This window comes from Ammospiza nelsoni, chromosome 7 (assembly GCF_027579445.1).
Source record: "Ammospiza nelsoni isolate bAmmNel1 chromosome 7, bAmmNel1.pri, whole genome shotgun sequence".
Classification (NCBI taxonomy): Eukaryota; Metazoa; Chordata; class Aves; order Passeriformes; family Passerellidae; genus Ammospiza; species Ammospiza nelsoni.
The window spans coordinates 13,240,653-13,260,889 of record NC_080639.1 but is presented as its reverse complement, the minus strand read 5'-3'; the positions used below and the strand labels follow the sequence as shown (position 1 = coordinate 13,260,889).

The following is a 20,237-nucleotide window of genomic DNA, read 5'->3' as shown; positions in this document are numbered from 1 at the left end:
TCCTCTCTACAGCTCCACAGGTTCCTGCCTGCTCCAGCACAGGCTTCCCCTGGAGTCACAGCCTTCTTTCAGGCATCCACCTGCTCTGGTGTGGTGTCCTCCACAGGCTGCAGGTGGATCTCTGCATCCCTGGGCTGCAGGGGCACAGCTGCCTCACCATGGGCTGCAGGGGAATCTTGGCTCCTGCACCTGGGGCACCTCCTGCCCTTCCTTCTCTACTGACCTTGGCTGTTCCTCTCGTTCTCTTCCTCATATTCTCACCAGTCTGAGTGCAATTACATGGGTGCCATAACCTTTTTCTCCTTCCTAAATATTTTATCACAGAGGGGTTAGCCCAGCCTTGGCCACTGGCACCCCTGTCCTGCAGCTGGCTGTGTCCTGGAGAGAGCTGGCATTGGCTCTGTCAGACACAGGGAGAAACTTCTGGCAGCTTCTCTCGGAAGCCAACCCTCTAAGCCCCCCCAGCTACCAAAACCTGGCCACACAGAACCAGTACAGTAAGTGCTTTTAATGCAAGATCTGAGGGAGCTTTTAGAAGACTTATTTTTCTTTTTTTTCTTTGGGAGTGGGGATTGTTATTCTGTAGAACTTGCATTTTTTTATTTTCCTTTTTTCACTGTAAATGTGCAGCATTTGCTGATGAGAGCATTTGCAGCTTTGATAAGAGTTATCTATTAACAATTGTCCAAGTAGATTTTTACAGTTTAAACAATAGTCTAGAATAGCTTCAATGGTAATCCTTAAGTCTGTTTTGGTTTGCTTTACATTTTTAATAGCATACATAAATACCACGGGGTGATAGGTAGGGCTTTTTATTTCTAGGAAAAATAATAAGGTATAAGGTGGATGTATAATAAGGTGTATGTTTTCAGAATTGATATATAAAATTTTAGTATTTTATGCATAGATGAACCTTGGTTATATTGTCAGCATGTACTAAAAAATCACCTTTTTAGAAAAGGTTGCCATTGCTATAAACAATGTATATCTGAATACTCTTCATTAGAAATAGTTGCTCATCTAATCACTCTTCTAATCAATGTTCAATCCCATCTCTCCAGGAGAGGCAAATGTGTAGCTGTGAAAATAATAAAAAATTATGCCTTCAGCTAGAGATGAGAGCTATGGGCTTTGGGTGTGCAGTATTTGAGGATAAGCATCAGACACTTTGATGCCCACAGGCCAGAGCAGAGCTCCTGCAGTTAGACATGGCCACAGTAGCCTGTTAGGCTGCACTCTCATTTGAGAGGTGTCACATGCTGTTGAACTGTGCTCCAGCAGCACAGTGCTCTCTTTCTTGAGCTCTTGGACTGGTTTGGAGTCTGGTATCAAACAAGAACCTTCTGAATCCTTTCACAGCACTGGGACAGTCACAGCCATGACGTTAGGAGTGCAGTGCATTCTCATGGACTGCTACCTTGGAGCAGCACTAGGTCCTGTAAGTTACTGTGAACCTTAGGATGATGCAGCATCTGTAATTCTCCTCAGGTGGGTGAAAATATGCTGGAGAGGCAGGGACTTAGGAGAATGATTTATGCAAGAACTTCAGCTGCCTTCCTCCATGGTGCCACACTGAAGAGAGATGTAGGCACAAGGGAACGGTTTGAACAGAACATTTCTACACATTGCTTTCAGTCAACATTTTGGCAGCGGCTTGGTGTGAAGGATCACCTTAACATTTGTAATTTACAAGCCATGCTAGTAACAGATGTAGATTCATCTGTCACCATCAAAAAATTCAATATCTCATCTTGACAGTATTGCTGAAACTTGAGATTAATGAACAAAATTTTAAAAAAAGAGGGTCAAGGGGAAAAAACCTCAAGGGACACAACCTAGTACACTCCCCCTTACTTTAGGAAACAGATCAGTACTGCCTCTTTCTTCTTTAATCTGAAACTGATTATTGATTGCAGGGTACAGTGAAAACGGTTAACTTCCTGATATTGATAACTCCCTCTAACAATGAACAAAAATGTCTCTCTGGATTTCCCTTCACAGCCATGGCAAGGAACTGGGGTCTTTGCCATATCACATGGCAAAGAAAAGCAGGTAATTATATTTTTATGTACTGGACTGCTATGGTTTTATTTTCAGTATTTTCAGATTAGATTTAAGACCCAATCATCTCTTTGACAAGCTGCCTGCTCTGGTGTACTATTCCCAAGTTGCCAACACAAATGTTGGTAAACTTCTACTGAAGGGCCAAAACAGAATATCAGAGTAAAAAAATACAGGCTGTTTGTCTAAGGAAATGAAAATTTTTCTGTCAAGGACAGCTGGATTGGGATGAACAAAATCCTGGTGGCAGATACTTATCAACACTGAAGGTAACATGTGACAGGGAAAATGCTCTTGAGGACAGAAGGTTTAACCATAACTGTAAGATAAACAACAAAACATTATTTTATTTCCATGAAGGATTCATACATGGCAGGATTCTGACCACAAGAGCCTCTTTGATGTGCTTCAGAAGATGCTGGATTTTGTCGCAAACAAGCACTGCTCTTAACGTGCATCACTTTTCTTTCTTCTCTCCATCAAAAGGTAGAAAGAGGGCATAGGCTCCTGCAGCTAAGCAGGCTGAGGCACAGGGATCAAAGAAACTTGAACATTTGGTTATATTGTAACTGCCTTACTTTTTAGTTGACTTCTTGGATACTTACCAAATACTGACACATAAAACTTACTTAATACACAGATGAACCTGGTTTTCAAACTCAGGGGATGTTAGCACTTTCAACATGGAAAAGAGCACCCTAATAGCAATATAGTATTTTAATTTAATTTTATTCAACAGTCTTTGACTTTAGGCAAAAGACCTAGCACTGCCTTGTACTTTATAGTATCAGTGGTGCTTTGCTTTCTTTTCAAATAAGGAGCAGAGACAGCTCTTTGCATTAAGTGTAACGATGGCCTTTATTTGCTTAAAAAAAAAGTTACAAAGTAAGGAAGATCACTGTAGTATTGAACAGATTGCATTGTGATGACCAATTTTTTCATTTATTTTAGTAGGTGTACTCTGGTTACCAGTACTTCAGTTAATGCTCACTGTTAGCTTATAACAGTACAGACTTCACCTTTTTTTCCCAATCTTTCTGAATTGAACTGTCCTGAGAATTTCCATTAGGAATTAAAGTTTCAGGGAGCAGATAAGTTGTTTGGTTTAGCGTGTGAGCTGCCAGCATAAAAGAATCTCTAAACCTCAGAGGGGGGAGGGGTGGTGCTTGGCTGCCTTAGGCTGCAGCAGCTTTGCATTTACAGAGCAGCACAAAGCAGCTGCTCCCCTGCCCCAGCCCTGCCAGCAGCAGTGCCTGGCTCAAGGAAGCTGCTGGGCAGCTCTATGTGGAACAGCACTGCTTGTGCTTCCATGAGGGAAAGGGAAACGGAAGGCATCCCGAGAGCTGCAAGGGCACCTGATAGTCCCTCAGGAGCATGGGCCACCAGTGTGACAGCCAGCAGGCTCAGAGATGCCACTCTGCATGCCCCACCATGGTAACCAATTCCTGCCACCACAACAGCTTCTCTCCAGCAGTGGGGATCCCATCTTCCCCACAGCTGGAATAGAGGATTGCTTTATGCTGGAAGTCTGGTAAAGGGATGACAAAGTACTTGGGGACATGGACAACCATCTATGACAGGGGCTATCTGGTGGTACAGACTGCAGTGCCACCCAAGCCATTGCCTCTTCCCTTGGGAGGCTTTTTTATAGTTTAATTTGCAAGCAGACTGCCTTCAGTCTCACTCACTATATCACATCTACTCCAATACAGACAGAAATCCCAACAGATGAAATGGATTTCACTGTGGAAGGCCTTATATTACATTATTACAGTAGAAAATACAGGAGGTAGAAGGTAACTGAAAGGACAAATGCAGGTTAAGAGTCAAATCTAACAGCTCCTGTAAGCTACTTGAACATGGTTTTAAAAACTAAATCCAGTATTCCATTAACTATAGAAAACAGTTAAAATAAATTGCCATGAGAGCCCTTATATCATGCTTGATACAGGGAGGTAGGATGTAAGAATCAGAAGGACACATGAGACATGACACTTATCTACAGCTCCTGTTTGCTTTACTGAGGCCAGAGTTTCACAGGTCAGTCACCCTCTTCAGCTTCAGACTCCGACTCTGCAACAGAGAGACCTCATCAGCAGCCTGGTCATGGCTCAGCCCCAGCCCTGAGCTCAGCTGCTGCCCTGCATCCTGCACAACAGCTGCTGCTGGATCCACAGGGATTGTCCTGGCAAGCTTTTCTAGCCAGGACCAGGGGAGGGGGCACACTAGTCTCAGAGGGGCAATTAACATCCCCCACTCAAAAACACAGCATTATTTGCATTAGGGTTCCCAAAATGAACAAGCTCCACATAGGAGCTAAGCTGATGGTTACCTTCTTCAGCATTCTTGAGCCATTCAACAAACTTCTTCATCTGCTCCAGAAAAACACTCTTTCCTTTTGCAAGATGGGCATCTTTATACCACTTGAGGATGGGTTCTTCACTCAGAACTTCAGCTGTAAAGACGGACAAGAGCAGTGTTAACACAGTGAACTGCTGAGAACCTGAGTGGCAGCCTTTGCTTCCTCTCCTAGGAGCACCATGTACTCCTCTGGGTACAGCTGGACAGACCTGCACTAGGAGTGCCTTCAGCTTTGAAATTCAGAGAACCAGGCATTTTGGATGGTTCCTCATGCTGGGAGTTTCCTCAGTACTGTATCCAGGAGCTGCACTTTCACTCCCACTAACAGTGTGGAGGGTTGTGGAGTTATTTGAGATGGCACACTAAGCAAAGGTTCAGTTGACAGCTAAGAACAGATGCAAATTCTGTTGAAGTCCAAAGTAAACACTTCCTGTGGTGCAGGTGTTTAGATTTAACAAGTACAGCACAGTCTTCAGTTTAACAAGTTTCCATAGCTGCACAGCTTGGTTTTTTCACTACCACCTTTTATCAGACATTTAAAAAGAGCCTGAAACATATTGGTGGTCTCAAACTTCAGCTGCTCACACTCGATGTTTAAGAGAACTAAGAAGAATAAACTATCATGGAACTTAAAAAATGCCTTAAAAATCTAAATTTAGCTTTGTTCTGCAACTCTTAAGCAATCTACTGTAGACAGGCAGCATCTTTGTCTTGCACTTCCCCATGTGCAAAGGGCCAGCCACATGCACCTTTGCATTTTTACTAACATGAGGTAGAAAATTCTTTAGCTTAGGAAATGCAATCTTGTAGCACTGATCTCCCCTGTTTCAGAAGCTTTAAAAAACCCAACCAACCAAAACCAGCCCCTCCAAAAACCTACAAACCCCTGAAACTACAACCCCACAAAGTTACCTTTGTAGAAGAGCACCACTATTTTCTGGAAGGCCTTCATGAAGTGAATGTTGTCATAACAATACTCCTGAATCTTCAACAGAAGAGTCAGCTCTGACTGACCTTGGGTGGTGAAGGCAGCAAGTAGAGGGCTGTATTGCTGTAACAAGAACATCAGATTGGCACACACAGCGCACTGCTTATTTACCACCTGACTAAAGCTGGTTTTGCAGTTTCCATCAGCCACTGCTTAGAAATTTGCAACCACAGCCACACCCCAGAACAGCTCTGCAGCAGTCACTGCCTCTGCCTCAGGCCCTTGGCCTGTAATACTCCTCACAAGGGGAAGAATTCCGCATCTCATTCTGTCTCTGCACTAGCAGAGTTGTAGCTTTAACATTTAAAATGGAGCTGCAGACAGAAGGAAAAACAGGCTCTACCTAAGGGGTGCAAAAGTCTGTACTGAAGTTACAATACCTTCAAATGCTTAATGGCTTGCTCTGCTACCAGCTCCTCCTTTTTGTTCCACTCCACTGTGCTCATTACACTTGACCAGATTATGGTTACCACAGTCTGTTCTGAGATGTTGTTTTTCTTCATCTCCTCCTTCACATACAAGATGATCTGCCAGGAGAGTAAGAGTAAGCAAGAGGCCACATATGGCACTAAGCTAAATTAAAACTTCTCTTCTAAAGGTAACCCAGAAGGTTTCAGAATGACAACCAACCTTCCTGATCATATAGCAGGATTCAGGACATTAAGGAAAGACCAAAATGCTCATATCAACCCTCCCCCCCCCCGCCGTCCATCATTTCAGTTCCCAGTGAGAGCTAAGTTCAGTACGACAGAGGCCCAGAAAGCACCTGCACCTCGTGTACAAACACCTACATCCTTGAATGGATCTCCCCGGGACATCTGCTCCTGCAGCTCCTTCTGCAGCTCCTTCCTGGCTCCTATGGATTGCTGGTTCCGAACATACTCAGACAGTTCCTTTAGTCCTGCTTCAGTGAAGTACTTGGAGAAGTGTTCAACACTTTGTTTGTTGGCTGGGAAGAGTTCCTGAAAATGAAGTTTTACAACTCTTTTGTAGAAGAAATGTGTGTTGAGTACTTTGCTGGCAAATGCTGTTCACGAAAGTGGCTTATGGAGCAGCAGAGTGGTTCCAGTGGTACTCACCATGAGCCTGTTGTCCATGTTTACCTTGCGAAGACTGACAGCCACTGCATTGATATCTTTCTCATTTATCCATGATTTGAACAGCTTGACTGCAAAAGCTGCAGAAACACCTGTGCAGTCAGATTAGTTCTATATTAGTGAAATTCAAAACACAGGGAACCATAAGGCCTGAGTACAGGGTACCTCGTCTGTCAGACTGTGCTCAGAGCAGCAGTTGTGCCTCCAACCCCAGCACAGTCTGCAGTACTTCTCCCTGCCCAAGGACACTGCAGCCTCCAACTGGCCTTTTCCTACAACTCAGCATCACGAAGTCTTCCCTGTACTAAACTCAACTCTTCCTGCTGCAATTTAGGAAGTAACCTAAAGACATGACACACATTTTGCATCCTGAAAGGTCCCTCTCAAAAATACAGTGGTGCCTTGCTGGGCAACACTAGTGATGGCAGCCTCCAGTGTCAGGCAGGGAAGTCTTACACACAAGCTTTCTCAAGAAACTGATTTTCTGAAGTCTTAACAAGATCTTCCAGGTTCACAGGGGTTCACATTTACCTCTGCTAATCCTGTAGTCAATCTATCACCAGAGGAAGCTTGTGAGCTGCACGGATGTAGTGTCATCACAATTTCCACCTACTTGTCATGGTTCTGTCTCCCTCCCTAAGGGAGGAGCTGGGCCACACTTACCTTCTTTAACCAAGTTCTCATTGTAGAGACTGTTGAGAATTGATGCATTGAGTGTCCCGTTGGCAAGCAGAATACCCGTCAGCATGGCCAGTTTGTTCCGCTCAGATTCTGAGAACCCTTTCAGGAACAGCAGCAACTAGAGCACAAGTAAGAAGAGCTGCATAAAACTACCACGTCTTACTAAACTCTGGCCACTGCCTGTGTTGAACACTTTTGTTTCATCAAGCTAGCAGAAGCATCAGTCACTGGTAGTCATGCAAACCAGCCATTCTTCTATGAACAACTTTCAAGGGTTGTATTTTAATAATCCATTTTATGATATAACCTTTCTACAGAGTGATTAACTAGCAGAACGTGAAGGTTTATTTGTCTGTTGATAAAAAAACCACTCCATACCTTTTTGACTTCATCTTCAAAGCCTTTCTCCAGGTACTTGTAACGCCTGATTAGCTTGTTAAAAACCTAGAAAGACACAGAGTACATTATCTTTTGCTGTGAACTATCATTTGATTTGAATTTTAAAAACTAAGTTCAGTAAAATAGGTCTGAACTCTTTAGAGCACCCACAGCTTGGAACACTGCTGCTCTACCACTTCCAGTATGCTTAAAGCCATGCGTTATTTTTACGTTAACACACAATTACACAAACATTTAATTTTTGACCATTAAATAGCTTTAAGTGAAATTGCCCTAATTTCAGCACTAACCTGAGCAAATGCTTGCATGGTTTCTAGGTCTTCCTGTGCTGCAAACACACAGACATTTGTGCGTGTCATGTCGTCTGCCAGGGTCCCGCCCGGGGCTGCAGGAGGATTTCAGCATTAGTAGTGCTACTCCCAGTGAGGGCACTGAGCAGTCTCCAAGCACAACTCCAGCACCCATAGCATGCAACACATTTTTCTGTCATGAGGAACTCAATGACCTGACCACCACAGACCCACAGACACCTCTACATCTCCCTGTGTTCCACTGCTGCACCAGAACTTTACAATCAGCTGTAATTTGAACATTAACTATTCTGGCTGCCTACTGCTAAAGGGATGGACAACACATCTTGTTTCCATATGAGTAAGTTAACAAGGCCATATGAGCTCCTCTTCCCTTAAAGGAAGCCACTGAAGCTGCTTAATTCCAGCAAGTGTCTTTTCAGTGTCTGCTGCAATAGTGCTGCTTCATGCCTTTCACATGACAGTAAGTTACAACAGCAGACTGAAACATGAAGAGACACACAGTCCAAAGTTCAGTGCTGCAGAGATGAGCTTGAAACCTTAGTTATTTAGGCTGCTTCACTAATGAAGGTGCATTCAGGTCACCAGCTCTGGTGCCAGAACACCTCATCATCAATTTCTATGCCATTCTACATACAATGGAGATCCTTTGTTATGAATTAGTCAGAAACATGACTTTAAAACCAGAAGCTGGTAAGGCAACAGGATGTCAGTTTTTATTCTGGCTTCCTCTGACTGAAGATCAAAGCTGGTCTTCCTTAGCTACTTGTTACAGACAGGGAGTTGAGTAAAGCACCCCATATCACTACTAACAGCAATGCCTTCTTCCCTTCCCCATCAGACTCATTCCTAGAAGGAACACTTCCTAACACAGGAGGATGCCACTGGTTAAGACTCTTGAATGTAAACCCACATATTGTAACCATTACAGTATGTGCTTACCTGGTTAGTGAGCATCTGTTCCTTTTTGTACACAGAGTGTGTACCTGAGTTTGCAAGAATTTTCATCATCACATTTCACTTCCTCAGTCCCTGTGTTCTCTGCCAACTCGACCACCCTCTCATTTCTCACTCCCTGATGGCTGCTAGAGCCCATGACCTCGCTATTGTCAACAACAAATTATTTGTAACAGCATGTCCAAGACTAAGCAATTCAGATCCTTCTGTAAACAAGTTTCCTTTCCAAAGTAACAGGGCAGGATGCATAAATCATAGGAACATGTCAGAATCTTTCAGGGCAACTACTGGTCTTGTTACTACAGACCATGCATCTGAAACAAGCAATCACCCGTCTCTCATCATTAGAAGTGATCTTGATCAGAGTCAAGATCTACTCCTGGTTAAAAAAAAAACCAAACCAAATCCCCAGCCAGCAAAAACTAGCCAAACAAACAAAACCAACCACACCCAGCACACCCAAAAACCCAAAGTACTTTCTTCTAAGCAGAGTTTGTACAATCTACACTTCAAGGAATGCAAACAGACTCAAGTAAAACTGAGGCAGGTTATAGAGAGCATTTCTACAGTAACTGCTCAGGCACCAAGATGATCAGGTGATTTACCACAGATTAGCTCAAACCCTGTTCTACACACTCAATGGGCTCTTTAGCAGAGATTTTGCACTGAAAGGAAACGCAGCTTTTGCAGAGTGAAGTGAATGAAGCTGACAGCAGCCACATCACAGGGACTTACCCAGCATTCCACCAGCCACCAGGATGTCAAAAAGTGTTTCTGCATAGCGGCGATAATCAAGTTTTGCACCAGAAGCATCAAGAAACTTTGCTACTGCCTCCAAGTCAGTGCCAGTTTCAGTTAAACCTTGAATAATACAGTCTTGGAACTGAGTAGGGTCAAACCTCTCTTTTTCATCTGTAAAGCAAAAATGTTGAAATAAGACTTCCATTAAGAGTTCTTTGTGATGATCATTACTTGGCTCTAATAAAGGTTACCTGACTTCTCAGTTTGATTCTTATACCCCTCTTCTCATGATAGATCACTCTTTCCCTCCAAAACCAGAGACTTAGCTCATGCTGGAAGACAATTTTTAATACATACCCCGATAATTCTGTACATTTAACTCCATTACTCATGTTTTATCTCAGCTTTTTAGGCCTCTCTCTGTTTCAGATGAAATCTTCTGACTGACAAACTGCGTACCATTATCACATCCAAGTCACCCAGAAATTTGCTTTTTGGTTGTGAAGACTGTCCCCTCATCTCAACCTGCAGCTAGGTGAGTTTGAGGCAGTAACTTTTCCTCAAGTGCTTGGGGAAAATGTAGACATAGGAGCTAATTTAATGGCCTTAACTGCAGAGCTATTTAGCAACCTTTACTGTTGTTAAACAGAACACTCCAGATGCATTTTCACACCTGATACATCAGCTGATCATTGCCTTGTTTTTACTACAGGCAGGGCATAGTCAACATGCAACAAATCCACCCATATAACTAACATAAAGCCTTAAAGAGGTCTTCAGCTTTTCCTCATCTCAATTTGTCCTTAGATTATGGAAATAATGAGATTAGAAGCTTCCAAAGACACGAGAACTCAACTGCAGATCTTATTTTGAGTGCTACCTACAGCACAGCTTAGCCAATTGTGTTAGCAGGCTAGTAGGGCATACTGGTGTCAAGTGTCAATTCAAGTATAAACACACTGGTAAAAGCTGGGTGCCAGTTTGGAAATACTGGATCAGTTATTTTCCAGGGCATAACCACAGAGCTTATTCTTCCAGAAGAGTTGCTTCACAGCCAAACTATGGTTAAATGCTTAAAGAGACTAAACCCCTGGCTGCTGGCATTCATCTGCTGGACAGACCACAGCAAACTCTAATGCTTAAGACATTTTTGAGGTGCTTTGACATTCAAACAGGTTCTATAAATTCAAGTTGCTTCTGCATGTGCAGCATGCCTAAAGCTGCCTGTTAGAGCTGGAACACTGTTGGTATACAAGTTAAACTGTACTGAACAGAAACTTTAAGAGTGTCCCTCAGGCTGGAAAAAAGCTCCACAAAATACTAAGTCACTCATCCCACCTCTTCAGTGACTAACTCTTCTTATGGAAGTAACTGTGCATGCAGAGAGACAGGCCTTTGAATATCCCATACTTAGGGGTTTTTTGGACGTTGACTGGGAGATAGGTGGGTAGGGGGATTTGTGGGATTTTGTTGTAGGTTCTTTCTGTCAATTTTTAAAAATTTAAAAAAAGAAAATATAAGTTTTATCCAGTGGCTAAGACTGAAATTCTTACTATGTTAGATACTCCTCAGATGTATGCATTAACCTGCAACAAGCTTGTGCTGGAGTTCCCCTGTAATTCAGAGGTACTAGATCCTTCTGCTTGTAGGCTACACCCTCAGGACAGTTCTAGAATGACCATCTTTAAGGCAAAGGTTATTACAGCAAATTCAGTGACAATTCTGACGGCCAAATACTAATATTTTTATTAGTGCAGAAAAAGTTCCAGTCAGCCTCAAGACTCTGCACTTAGCATAGTCTCATGTAAAAAATTTACGGTGAACACATGAAGGCACTGGTTTGCTTACTGACAGAAACCGAGGTTTTACCGTAAACATATCGCTGGCAGCCGGTCCTGGCAGCGGGCACGGTGCGGTAACTCACCTCTTTTTCTGGTTTTAAAACGCTGGCCCGATAGTGTCGGCTTCTGCGGCTTTTGATTATTCATAAAAGACACCCTGCAAGGAAGCAGAGACACCCGTGAGGACGCTGCGGGCAGGGGCCGCTCCTCCCTCCCGCTCCCGCGGCGCTGGGCGGCTGCGGGCGGCGCCGGCCCCCGCCCGGCTCCCGGCACGCACCGGGCTCCCCGGGCGGAGGCGGCCGCAGGGCGGAGCCGGGGCCCGCGCGGTGCCAGTGCCCGTGCCCGTGCCCGTGCCCGCGCCTCTCGCCCCTCGGCCCCGCCGTACGGCCCGAGCTGGCGGTGCCTCCGCTGCCGCCCAGGCCGCCCCGCGCCCGGGTACCCGTGCAGGGAGGAAGAAGGGGTGCACCCCCTCCCTCCCCGGCCTCCACCGCAGCGCGGCCCTTACGGCCCAGGCTGCCGCAGCCGGCCGCCCGCCACCCGCGCCCATCTCCTCACCGACTTTAAGGCAGAGAGAAAATGCCCGAGCGGCCCGGAGCGGAGACGGGCAGGAACGGCAGCGAGGAGCGGTGGCAGCGAGAGCTCTGCGAGCGGAACCGACGCCAGAGGAAGAGGGGAGGGCCGCGCTCCGCCCCGCCCCGCCCGGGAGGATGGAGGGAAGGGGCGGGGAACGGGGCCGGCTCTCTTGGGGCCGCGCGTACGGCCGCACTCCTGGCTCCCGGGGGTCTCTGCCCCGCCAGAGGAGCTGCCCGGCCGAGCCCTGCCGGGGTGACCGCGCCCATGTCCCCCGCGCTCCCTGCGGCGGAGCCGGCCCGGCACCGCAGGGACACTTCCCCTCTGGCCCGATCTGCGGCCCACGGAGCGCGGTGATAAGTGCGGGTCCAGCGCCGGAACCTGCGGTCCATCGAACTTCAGTACCATTCCTGCTGTGCTACTGGACCCCAGATTTGCTTTGCAGTTGTAATAATTTATTCTTTCAGACCCTGGTGGTAACAAGCACTTGGCGTACTGTAGTGTGTGCAGACAGGACTATCAGTTACAAGCTGTGCCCGTCTGACACAGAGCAAAGCACAGGCCTTCTCTACTGCTGTTTAAACACGGGATCTGTCACTAGCAGTCACCTCAACAGGTCTCATCATGCCTTCTGGCTGTAGGCAGTCTGTCTGCTAGCAGACCGCATAAGCACACCCATTGTATTAGTGGAAGCCCTTTAAGCGCTGTGCAAAAGAGATGGGCTGCCGAACACACAGCAGCACAGAGCTGGAGACAACATGGGGAATACTCTGTGCTGGTGTAGGACAGGAGATGCAATTGCAGCTCAGTTCTTTGCTCCCCAAAAGACCAAACCAACTTAGAGAACACAAGCTTCCTTCTAGACTGTATGCAACTGCAAATTTCCACCAGATTTAAGTGTAATGTTGAAGTGACTAAAGCTCATGAAATGACCAGTTATCAGGTGTATAAATGGACCAAATCCCTGGGCTGCAGCAGGGAAAACACAATCATTCTTATTGTCAATAGGAGCCAGGTTTCATCTCATACCATTTTTGTTACTATTTTGTCCTTGAAACAATACTGGTGATATATCCCAGTGCCATGAAATAGTAGTACCATGCCTTACAAGTTTTATTCAAGAAACATTTTTTCAGATTCCAGTTAACAGCCTGATGAAATCCCCAAAATACTGACTTCAAAAATACCACATTCAGAGGAAGCATTTTCACCTTAATATTGGCAAATATTTGTCCATTAATTCTAAACCCAAGGCACTGATAACATTGGTGCTCATTCTAAAAAGAGAGCAATTTGTGTAAATCACAATTAATTAAAAAGCCAAGAAGAAAAACCAGAAATTATTAAAACCATGTTTTAAGGAAACACAAAGATATAATAATAATTCCTGTTGTCAGCTCCCTAAAGTCTTTGATATGACAAAACTGCAAAGCTCATTACCAATTGAGCTTTTTCCATTAGCTATAGTTTCTCACACTTTACCAAGAGAAAGGAACAGGAAAATTTTACCAGTGTAAAAGATCTTTTTTCATCTCTACAGATTTAGATTAAATGTGATTTATTTGAGGGTGTGTGCAGGTAACACTCAGGTAACACTTTTCTATACTATGCTAATTTAGGCCTGCACTGTCATCAGTGAAGTAAACGAAAATAAACTTGTGTTTATGTAAATGAGCTCAGGATCTGAACTAATGCAATACCCATGGAGCATCTCCAGAGTTGTTTCTTATGCTAGTGTTTGGGCACAGAATAATGTTGTTAAATGTGTTCTAACTGTTAATTTTATGGCTTTGAACTATCTAAGCTGAATATTGATACCTACACTGGCTCAGCCATTTCCTTTTCTCCCTCTCCAATACCTTTACACTTGTTTTTCAGACTGCTCTCCTCATGGGGAAATATTCCATCAAGATTCATACAGCTGCCACTGGATCACTCTAAAACCCTTTCCAAAACAATGTCTGTCAGAGTGCCAGTTGTTTGGCACAGCTGAGCTGCCACACCTATAATGAACTGTGTTGTCATGGTTCCCCTCAGCCCTCCACCTTTCCCTCTTGGTCACCTGCTGCACATCTGCTCTGCACATCTGCTGGTGGTTGCTATGGGCAACCTCACCTCTGGTAGGGAAACAGCTGCTCCTGGGAGCCTGTCCTGCTCTTAACCCTTCCTACCCCCACCTTGGGCCCTCTCCTCACCTGGGATGAAATGCATTGACTTTGTCCTGCTTCAGCATTTTGCTGGAAAGGAGGGACAGAACCGTGGGTAAGACAGAGGAGGAGTATGCGATGGCAAGGCAGTGAATAGCAGTGATTATATTCCACCTCTGGGAGAGTGAGTGGTTCAAAGAGATGTGGAGCAGGCCTGAGGTGGGTTACTGGGGTGGTAATACATCTGTGCCTAGAAATACTGGGCAGTATGGACTTTTAGAATCTCTGTTTTACTGAAATGTTGATACATTGCCCATCATTAATTTTTACAGTGTCTCATTCTGAGTCTTGGGATTTTCCATATGCTGGAAGAACAGAAAAAAAATCAAAGATAACAGTTGTTACTCTCAAACTGGATGTAGAAGTGACAAAATGGTACTAACTTGGGATCTGCTCTTTGTTGCAGGTATTTTCAAAATTGCATGCAAATTCTTTCAAGTTCTTGAGGTAACACCAGAACTGTTCCAGTGTAGCATGAAACACATTAATGACAGGTTGTTTACTTGGCAGCACAAGAGAACTGGTGCTTATATCTTGTTCCATCAAGATGGTGTTTTATATATGTGTGTGTGTGTAAGTATGACAGTTCTTTCTTGCAGGAATGCTTGCAGTCAGTAAGTGGCTGAAGGACTCATCTGGTTGTCTGATCTTTAGGAAAGCAGTACTAATCTATAATCCAAACCCATGGCTTACAGGTTCCAAGTTTGTCTTTAGGAAACCAAAATAAAATATAAAAAAATTATTTTGCTAAGGAAAAAAACCAACTCACAAATGCAAGTTCCTTATCAGCCACACAAATGTCATTGCACACACATATCTCAATTTTATCAAGTTATAAAAGGTTGGGAAATCAACCAACTTACCTCTAGTGAACAGTGGCACTCTTGTAATTGAACAGGTAATTAAGCTCATATCTCCATGGCACAGGTGAGCTTACAGGAACTGACATACAAGGTTCCACTATGCAATACAGTTTAATGAGACTGCATTGAACTGTGGGCACCATGATGTTAGCAAAGAAAGCCTGCAGTGCACTCCTGGAGATGATACATTATCTCCTGGGGGCTGGATAACAAACTGATCTTTATTCTAAGTTGTTAAGTTTTTGCATGACACTTAGCCCATGAAGGTTCTTGACCTTGGTTATGACTTCTGTGAATTTGAGAAGTTCTACCACTGACAAACACTTTGACTGCTGGATATCCTGCACAGAAGGAAGCAGAAGTGGATGGATGCAGAATTCCCAGCCCCAGCCAGGTTGAGGTAGGGGTCTCTAGCTGGCTGCTATTGAAGAGAGGGCCTGCAGGTCTGCCTGATGCAATTTGTGTCCCTTTTCATAGAGAAATTTTCAGCCTAGAGCACAACAGATTTGTTATGCCCTAGGGGTCCATGGGGCTTTTTAAACTGAAAGCCTTAATTAATGGACCTTGACATAGTTTCATCAGACATTTCCTATTTTCCAGTCTCCCAAAGGGTTTTTTTTTTAGTTTGCTTTCTGACTGGATATGCATTGATGGGAGAATGGCTGGTAAAATCTTGCTCTTTATTTCATAATTGCTCCTGTGCTTTACTACTTTAATTTTTATATTCCCTTTTTTTCCTGTTTAACTTATAAAGAGAAATTTGGGCCCAGTGACAAGGTATTAAGCAACTCCAGATGTATCTCCTTTTACAGTGCCAAAGGATGAGTGCAATGGAAAACCTGTGAGGTGGCTGTCAGGAAACAATGTCACCATTGCCATCTTGCCCTGCTTTCTGCAGAAACTCTTGTGTAATTGTTGGCTGGGACTGATATGGGGAGGGAAGTTGGCTCCTGCCTCATTCTACAGAAATCAGTACTCTGCAGCAGGCTCCTGCTCTGTCCTGCCAACCCTTGGAGTGAGGGAAGTGCAAGACATGGGAAGGGCAGATTGAAGGCATTGCTCTGAAAAAACACAGAGAACTCAGGGGGGAGGGTGCATTTTCTTGCCATCCTCATTTTGAAGAAACCAGAGGCAAAGCAAACCACACAAAGTAGTTATGCAAATAACTTCACTGACTCTGGAAGAAATTTGAATAAAAGGGCATAGTCCACTAGTTGTGGGTTACATCTTCCATCTGTGTGAGAGAGAAGATACTGCATGTGAAAACCAGCCAGAGCTGGTACTGTATTGCACTTCCTAATAGCCAGGCAATGGATACCCAGAGTAATATGAAATACATATGCTACTGACATATGTCAATCACAGTCCCATTCCTTGTCTTATGATTAATACAAGACTTAACCAAAAATGAAATTTTCCTCCTTTCTTTTCCCAAACCTGTTCTAAACCTATTCTAATCATAACCAGAGTCAAACAGTATCTTTGTGAGCAAGATCTTCAGCAAAATTAAAAATATAAGCAATCTCTCCCAGAAACAGTCATCAGCCAAACTACTACTCATGCAAGAGTCCACAGAAAAGCCAGCTCCTCGTGTCTTCTTTATCCAAACCATATCAAACCATAAACCCTGTTCTGGAAGGTTTTAGGGTGCTCAATTCATACACCTGCCACTACCACTTACCAAGCTGATTTCAGTGCTGGCACTGTTTATCTTTTTATTTTTAATGTGAGGATTTAGAAGTCAAAAATAAGAGTTTACTACAAGATTGATCTTGCATTACCTTGCAGAGCTGGCATTATGTCTGAGAAGTGGCTCATATTAAATTCTGAGTTACATATTTATCATCTGCAGATGGGATAGGGCAGTTAGGATATTAGCAGTATTCCAATGTAAAAAAAAAAAAAAGGGATGATGGCTCTGCTTTTTCTGGATATTGCATGGGCTCCAGGATGATAGCTTTTGTTTTGATTCATGGAATTCATCAGGGTACTCTTAGGACTTGGGAAGGTTGGTGCTGGATCAGGATTTCAGAAGAAGAGAACTTCGGTTTCCTGCTCTTGACAGTCAATGAAATTATGCTGATTTGCCTCAAAAGAAGCTATTACCCAGTAATTGGGCAAAATACCTTGTCTCATGTCACTCACTTTTATTTTCCAAAGGCAGGGTGCTGTCCACCAGTATTAACACATCTATATTTCTTTCCAGGATAAAATATGGAGTGGACACCTGCTCCTAAAAGGAACATTAGCGAGATCCCCTTTTATTACAGCCTCTTGATGCAGATTGCAAATGACATTACGTGTACATGGCCAAACTCCTAGTGGTGCCAATAAATCAGCCCACTCTATGTTTTAGTTTCTTATTAACCTACCATGCCTGAGGTTAGGCTGATTCAGCAAGTTCTTCTTGTGGTTTTTTTTGGTTTTTTTTTTTTTTTTTGGTTTTTTTTTTTTTTTTTTTTTTTTGGGCAGCAGTAACAAAGCAGAGAAAATGAGCTTTTCAGTAGTTTTCTCTTTAGCTTCTCAATAGAGAGATGTAAATTCCCTGAAGAATGGACAGGACAGGGAAAAGCAAGGCAGTCAAAGTACAGGAGAGCTGTGGCACAAAGGGCTGATGTGAGGATACCTATGTATTAGGATAAAAACCATTTTCACTGAATATCTGGAGTGAAACTCATGCCACCATGCCTCAGAGAGGCCTGAATTGTTGGGATTTTTACAGACCAGACCAGAGGGAAACTGCCTCCATGGCTTTGTTCTGGTTTTCAGACAGTAAGTGAATACCATCATCAGGAGGCCAGAGAATTTTCAAGCCTCTATCCAAGATTTATTGCCAAAGAGATAAAAAGATGATGTCATCAGGATAACCCTCCAAGGATGGTTCAGGACTGCAGTTCCTTTTTCATTTACTCTTGTCATCTTTAATTAAGTTTAGTTAAATAACTCCTTTAATTTAGTTAAATCAACTTACTTGTTGGCTGCCACAGCTGCAATTACAACAAAGAGAGATGGTTTAGTACCTTCCCCCCAAATGCTCCACCAACACGTTTCACATAGCACATATAATTGTTTTGGACTGGAGGTTTAAAGCTGAAGCCACCAATTCCCACAAAAGTGAACATCCAGAATGTTACTTATCAAGATACATATTAAATTTGTCTATTTTCTATGACTAACTATGTATTAAAAGCTATCAGGTTTAAGACTCCAGGGCAGAAAAATAGAGTTGCTGTAGAAACAAACAAAATTCAAACAACTAAAAATGCCAATGAAAGCATAATTTATTCTTTAAAAGAACAGTGGAAACAGCTCTGTAAACTAGTTTGATTATCTGATGCCAGATATGATAATCCCTATATAGAACTGCATGTTGCATCTGCAGCTGGAAATAAAGCATGCACTAAAACAGCAAGCCAAATGGAACCAAGGGATTGTTTACAGCACACAGTCAGTGTCACTAAAATACTGACACTGCATTTTGGAAATACCTCCTCTGACAGTGCTTCCAAAGATGAAAATAGAGGTTTAACTTGTCAGGCTGACAAAAAGAAAAGCTTAAAAAATGCAAGCCAGCAATGAACTGCAAAAGCTAATGCTAAACATGTAGAAATTAACATATATTCTTTGAAACTGCTGTTTGCTACAATCCAACTCTAATGTTAACTAGGCCTACAATCCAACTCTAATGTTAACTAGGACTTGTTAGCTTTTTACCCCTGAAACTTCATACCATTCATACGTTATTATTATTTCCATATTAATTTATCATTATTTACACACAATTCTGACCCCGTCATCATCAATGTCACTACTACAAGTAATGCAACTAGAAGCAGCTGGGATTTCTATTGTCAGAAATATTTTGTTCTGGGGGGAAAAGCTGTATATGTTAAAAGAAAATATAACAGCAATACACTTCCCCATCAGGCACAGATAAGTCTGTTGAAGAAAGTCTATGAAGTGCTCTTTCTGTAGCCCTAGATTCAGACAGCCACAGAACATTTAAAGTAGGGGTTAGCAGATTAGATCTTTACTATGTAATACTCTCATGACAAATGTACAAATCAGGATTATACGTTGAACAATGTGTCTTGTCAGAGATGTAAAATCCTCTGAGCAGGATTTGCATTGCTTTACTGAAGCAATGTTCACATCACACTACCCAAAACAAAGAACCAGCAGCTGACAGGGACAAGAGGGAGAACTGACAGCCAGGTTTTCATCTGCATTTTCTGTTGACAAGTCTTGCAAAAACAAAGATCCATGTGCCTTTTCATTGTGTCGGCAAAGTTAATAAAAAAAGTAATTCAGCATGAAAGTGAGTGGCAGAAGCAGCCTCCCCAAAAAGTGCTGTTAATTTCCCATGGTGAGATTGCTTAAACTCACATGGTATTCATATGACAGCTGATAGATAATCTTCCTGCTCTTCAAAGTGACCTTTTGACTGCCAGCAGTATTACTGTATTTTGCTCATTTTGTTGTTCCCACCTCCACTATTCTTGGGTGCAACCATCTCTCTTTGAAAGGCAAGACTCTGAAATACCCTCTGCGATAGCTTTAGCTCGGTGGCACAACTTGTCTTAGGACAAAGCAGGTTGGGGTTTCTTTTTTCTTTCAATTTGTGGAACTAACACATTTCTCCTGAATTTTCTCTGCCAGGCTGTTTGTTTCTCAAATCATTACTATGGCTCAAAACTTCAGGGCAGCAAATGCACCTTTACTGCTGCCAACACAGGTTTTGCAGGCTTTCAGCTCATGGGAATCTTTCTGTTTTTCATGGGAAACCTGCCACAGCCAGCCAACTTCTTATGGGCAGAAGCACTCATCCATCACGAGGCCACATATGCTCAGCGAGCTGCACTGCAGTGGGCAGCTGCTCTGGGGACTGACCCTCTGGTGTCAGGCCTGGCAGGGACTCCTGGGGTCACTCCTTCACTGACTTCATCACAACACATTGCTCTGTGCTTGGGTGTCCCTCTACCCACCCTGTTCTTGTCCTCATAGCCACTAGAGGGATACCTAGGAGCACAGGAACAAGGACACGTTTCCTCACCCCACCCCCAGCGCCACATGCTGCCGCCTTTGGTCACAGCGGTTAGAACCTTATTTTTTGAGTAGTTGCCACAACTCAGGATTATTCATCGTAAATCGCTAATTAGT

At 43.5% G+C, this 20,237-nt stretch overlaps 1 protein-coding gene across 2 annotated transcripts; it reads right to left on the bottom strand.

The window, feature by feature from the left end:
- Positions 1-2,894: 2,894 nt before the first annotated feature.
- Positions 2,895-12,131, bottom strand: BZW1 (basic leucine zipper and W2 domains 1). 2 transcript variants are annotated; one of them, XM_059475686.1, is made up of 12 exons: positions 11,993-12,131; positions 11,521-11,594; positions 9,591-9,767; positions 7,878-7,972; positions 7,567-7,632; positions 7,171-7,306; positions 6,490-6,599; positions 6,202-6,372; positions 5,791-5,937; positions 5,335-5,473; positions 4,394-4,516; positions 2,895-4,134 (listed from the first exon to the last, which is right to left on the bottom strand). In XM_059475686.1, exons 2-12 carry the CDS (start codon positions 11,582-11,584, stop codon positions 4,103-4,105), a joined length of 1,260 nt encoding a protein of 419 aa, XP_059331669.1. In that variant the 5' UTR covers positions 11,585-11,594; positions 11,993-12,131; the 3' UTR covers positions 2,895-4,102. The 2 variants fall into 2 exon arrangements, with proteins under 2 accessions (XP_059331669.1, XP_059331670.1); XM_059475687.1 differs by lacking the exons at positions 11,521-11,594; positions 11,993-12,131 and having other exon boundaries at positions 7,967-7,972; positions 9,591-9,668.
- Between the last annotated feature and the right edge of the window lie 8,106 nt (positions 12,132-20,237).

Excerpts from the sequence above, each read along its gene's own strand:
- BZW1 (XM_059475686.1), bottom strand. The coding sequence starts at position 11,584 with ATGAATAATCAAAAGCCGCAGAAGCCGACACTATCGGGCCAGCGTTTT. Across the intron at positions 7,307-7,566 it reads TTGAAGATGAAGTCAAAAAG|TTGCTGCTGTTCCTGAAAGG; the intron begins GTATGGAGTGGT and ends CTTGTGCTCTAG. Across the intron at positions 5,474-5,790 it reads AAGCCATTAAGCATTTGAAG|CAATACAGCCCTCTACTTGC; the intron begins GTATTGTAACTT and ends TTCTTGTTACAG.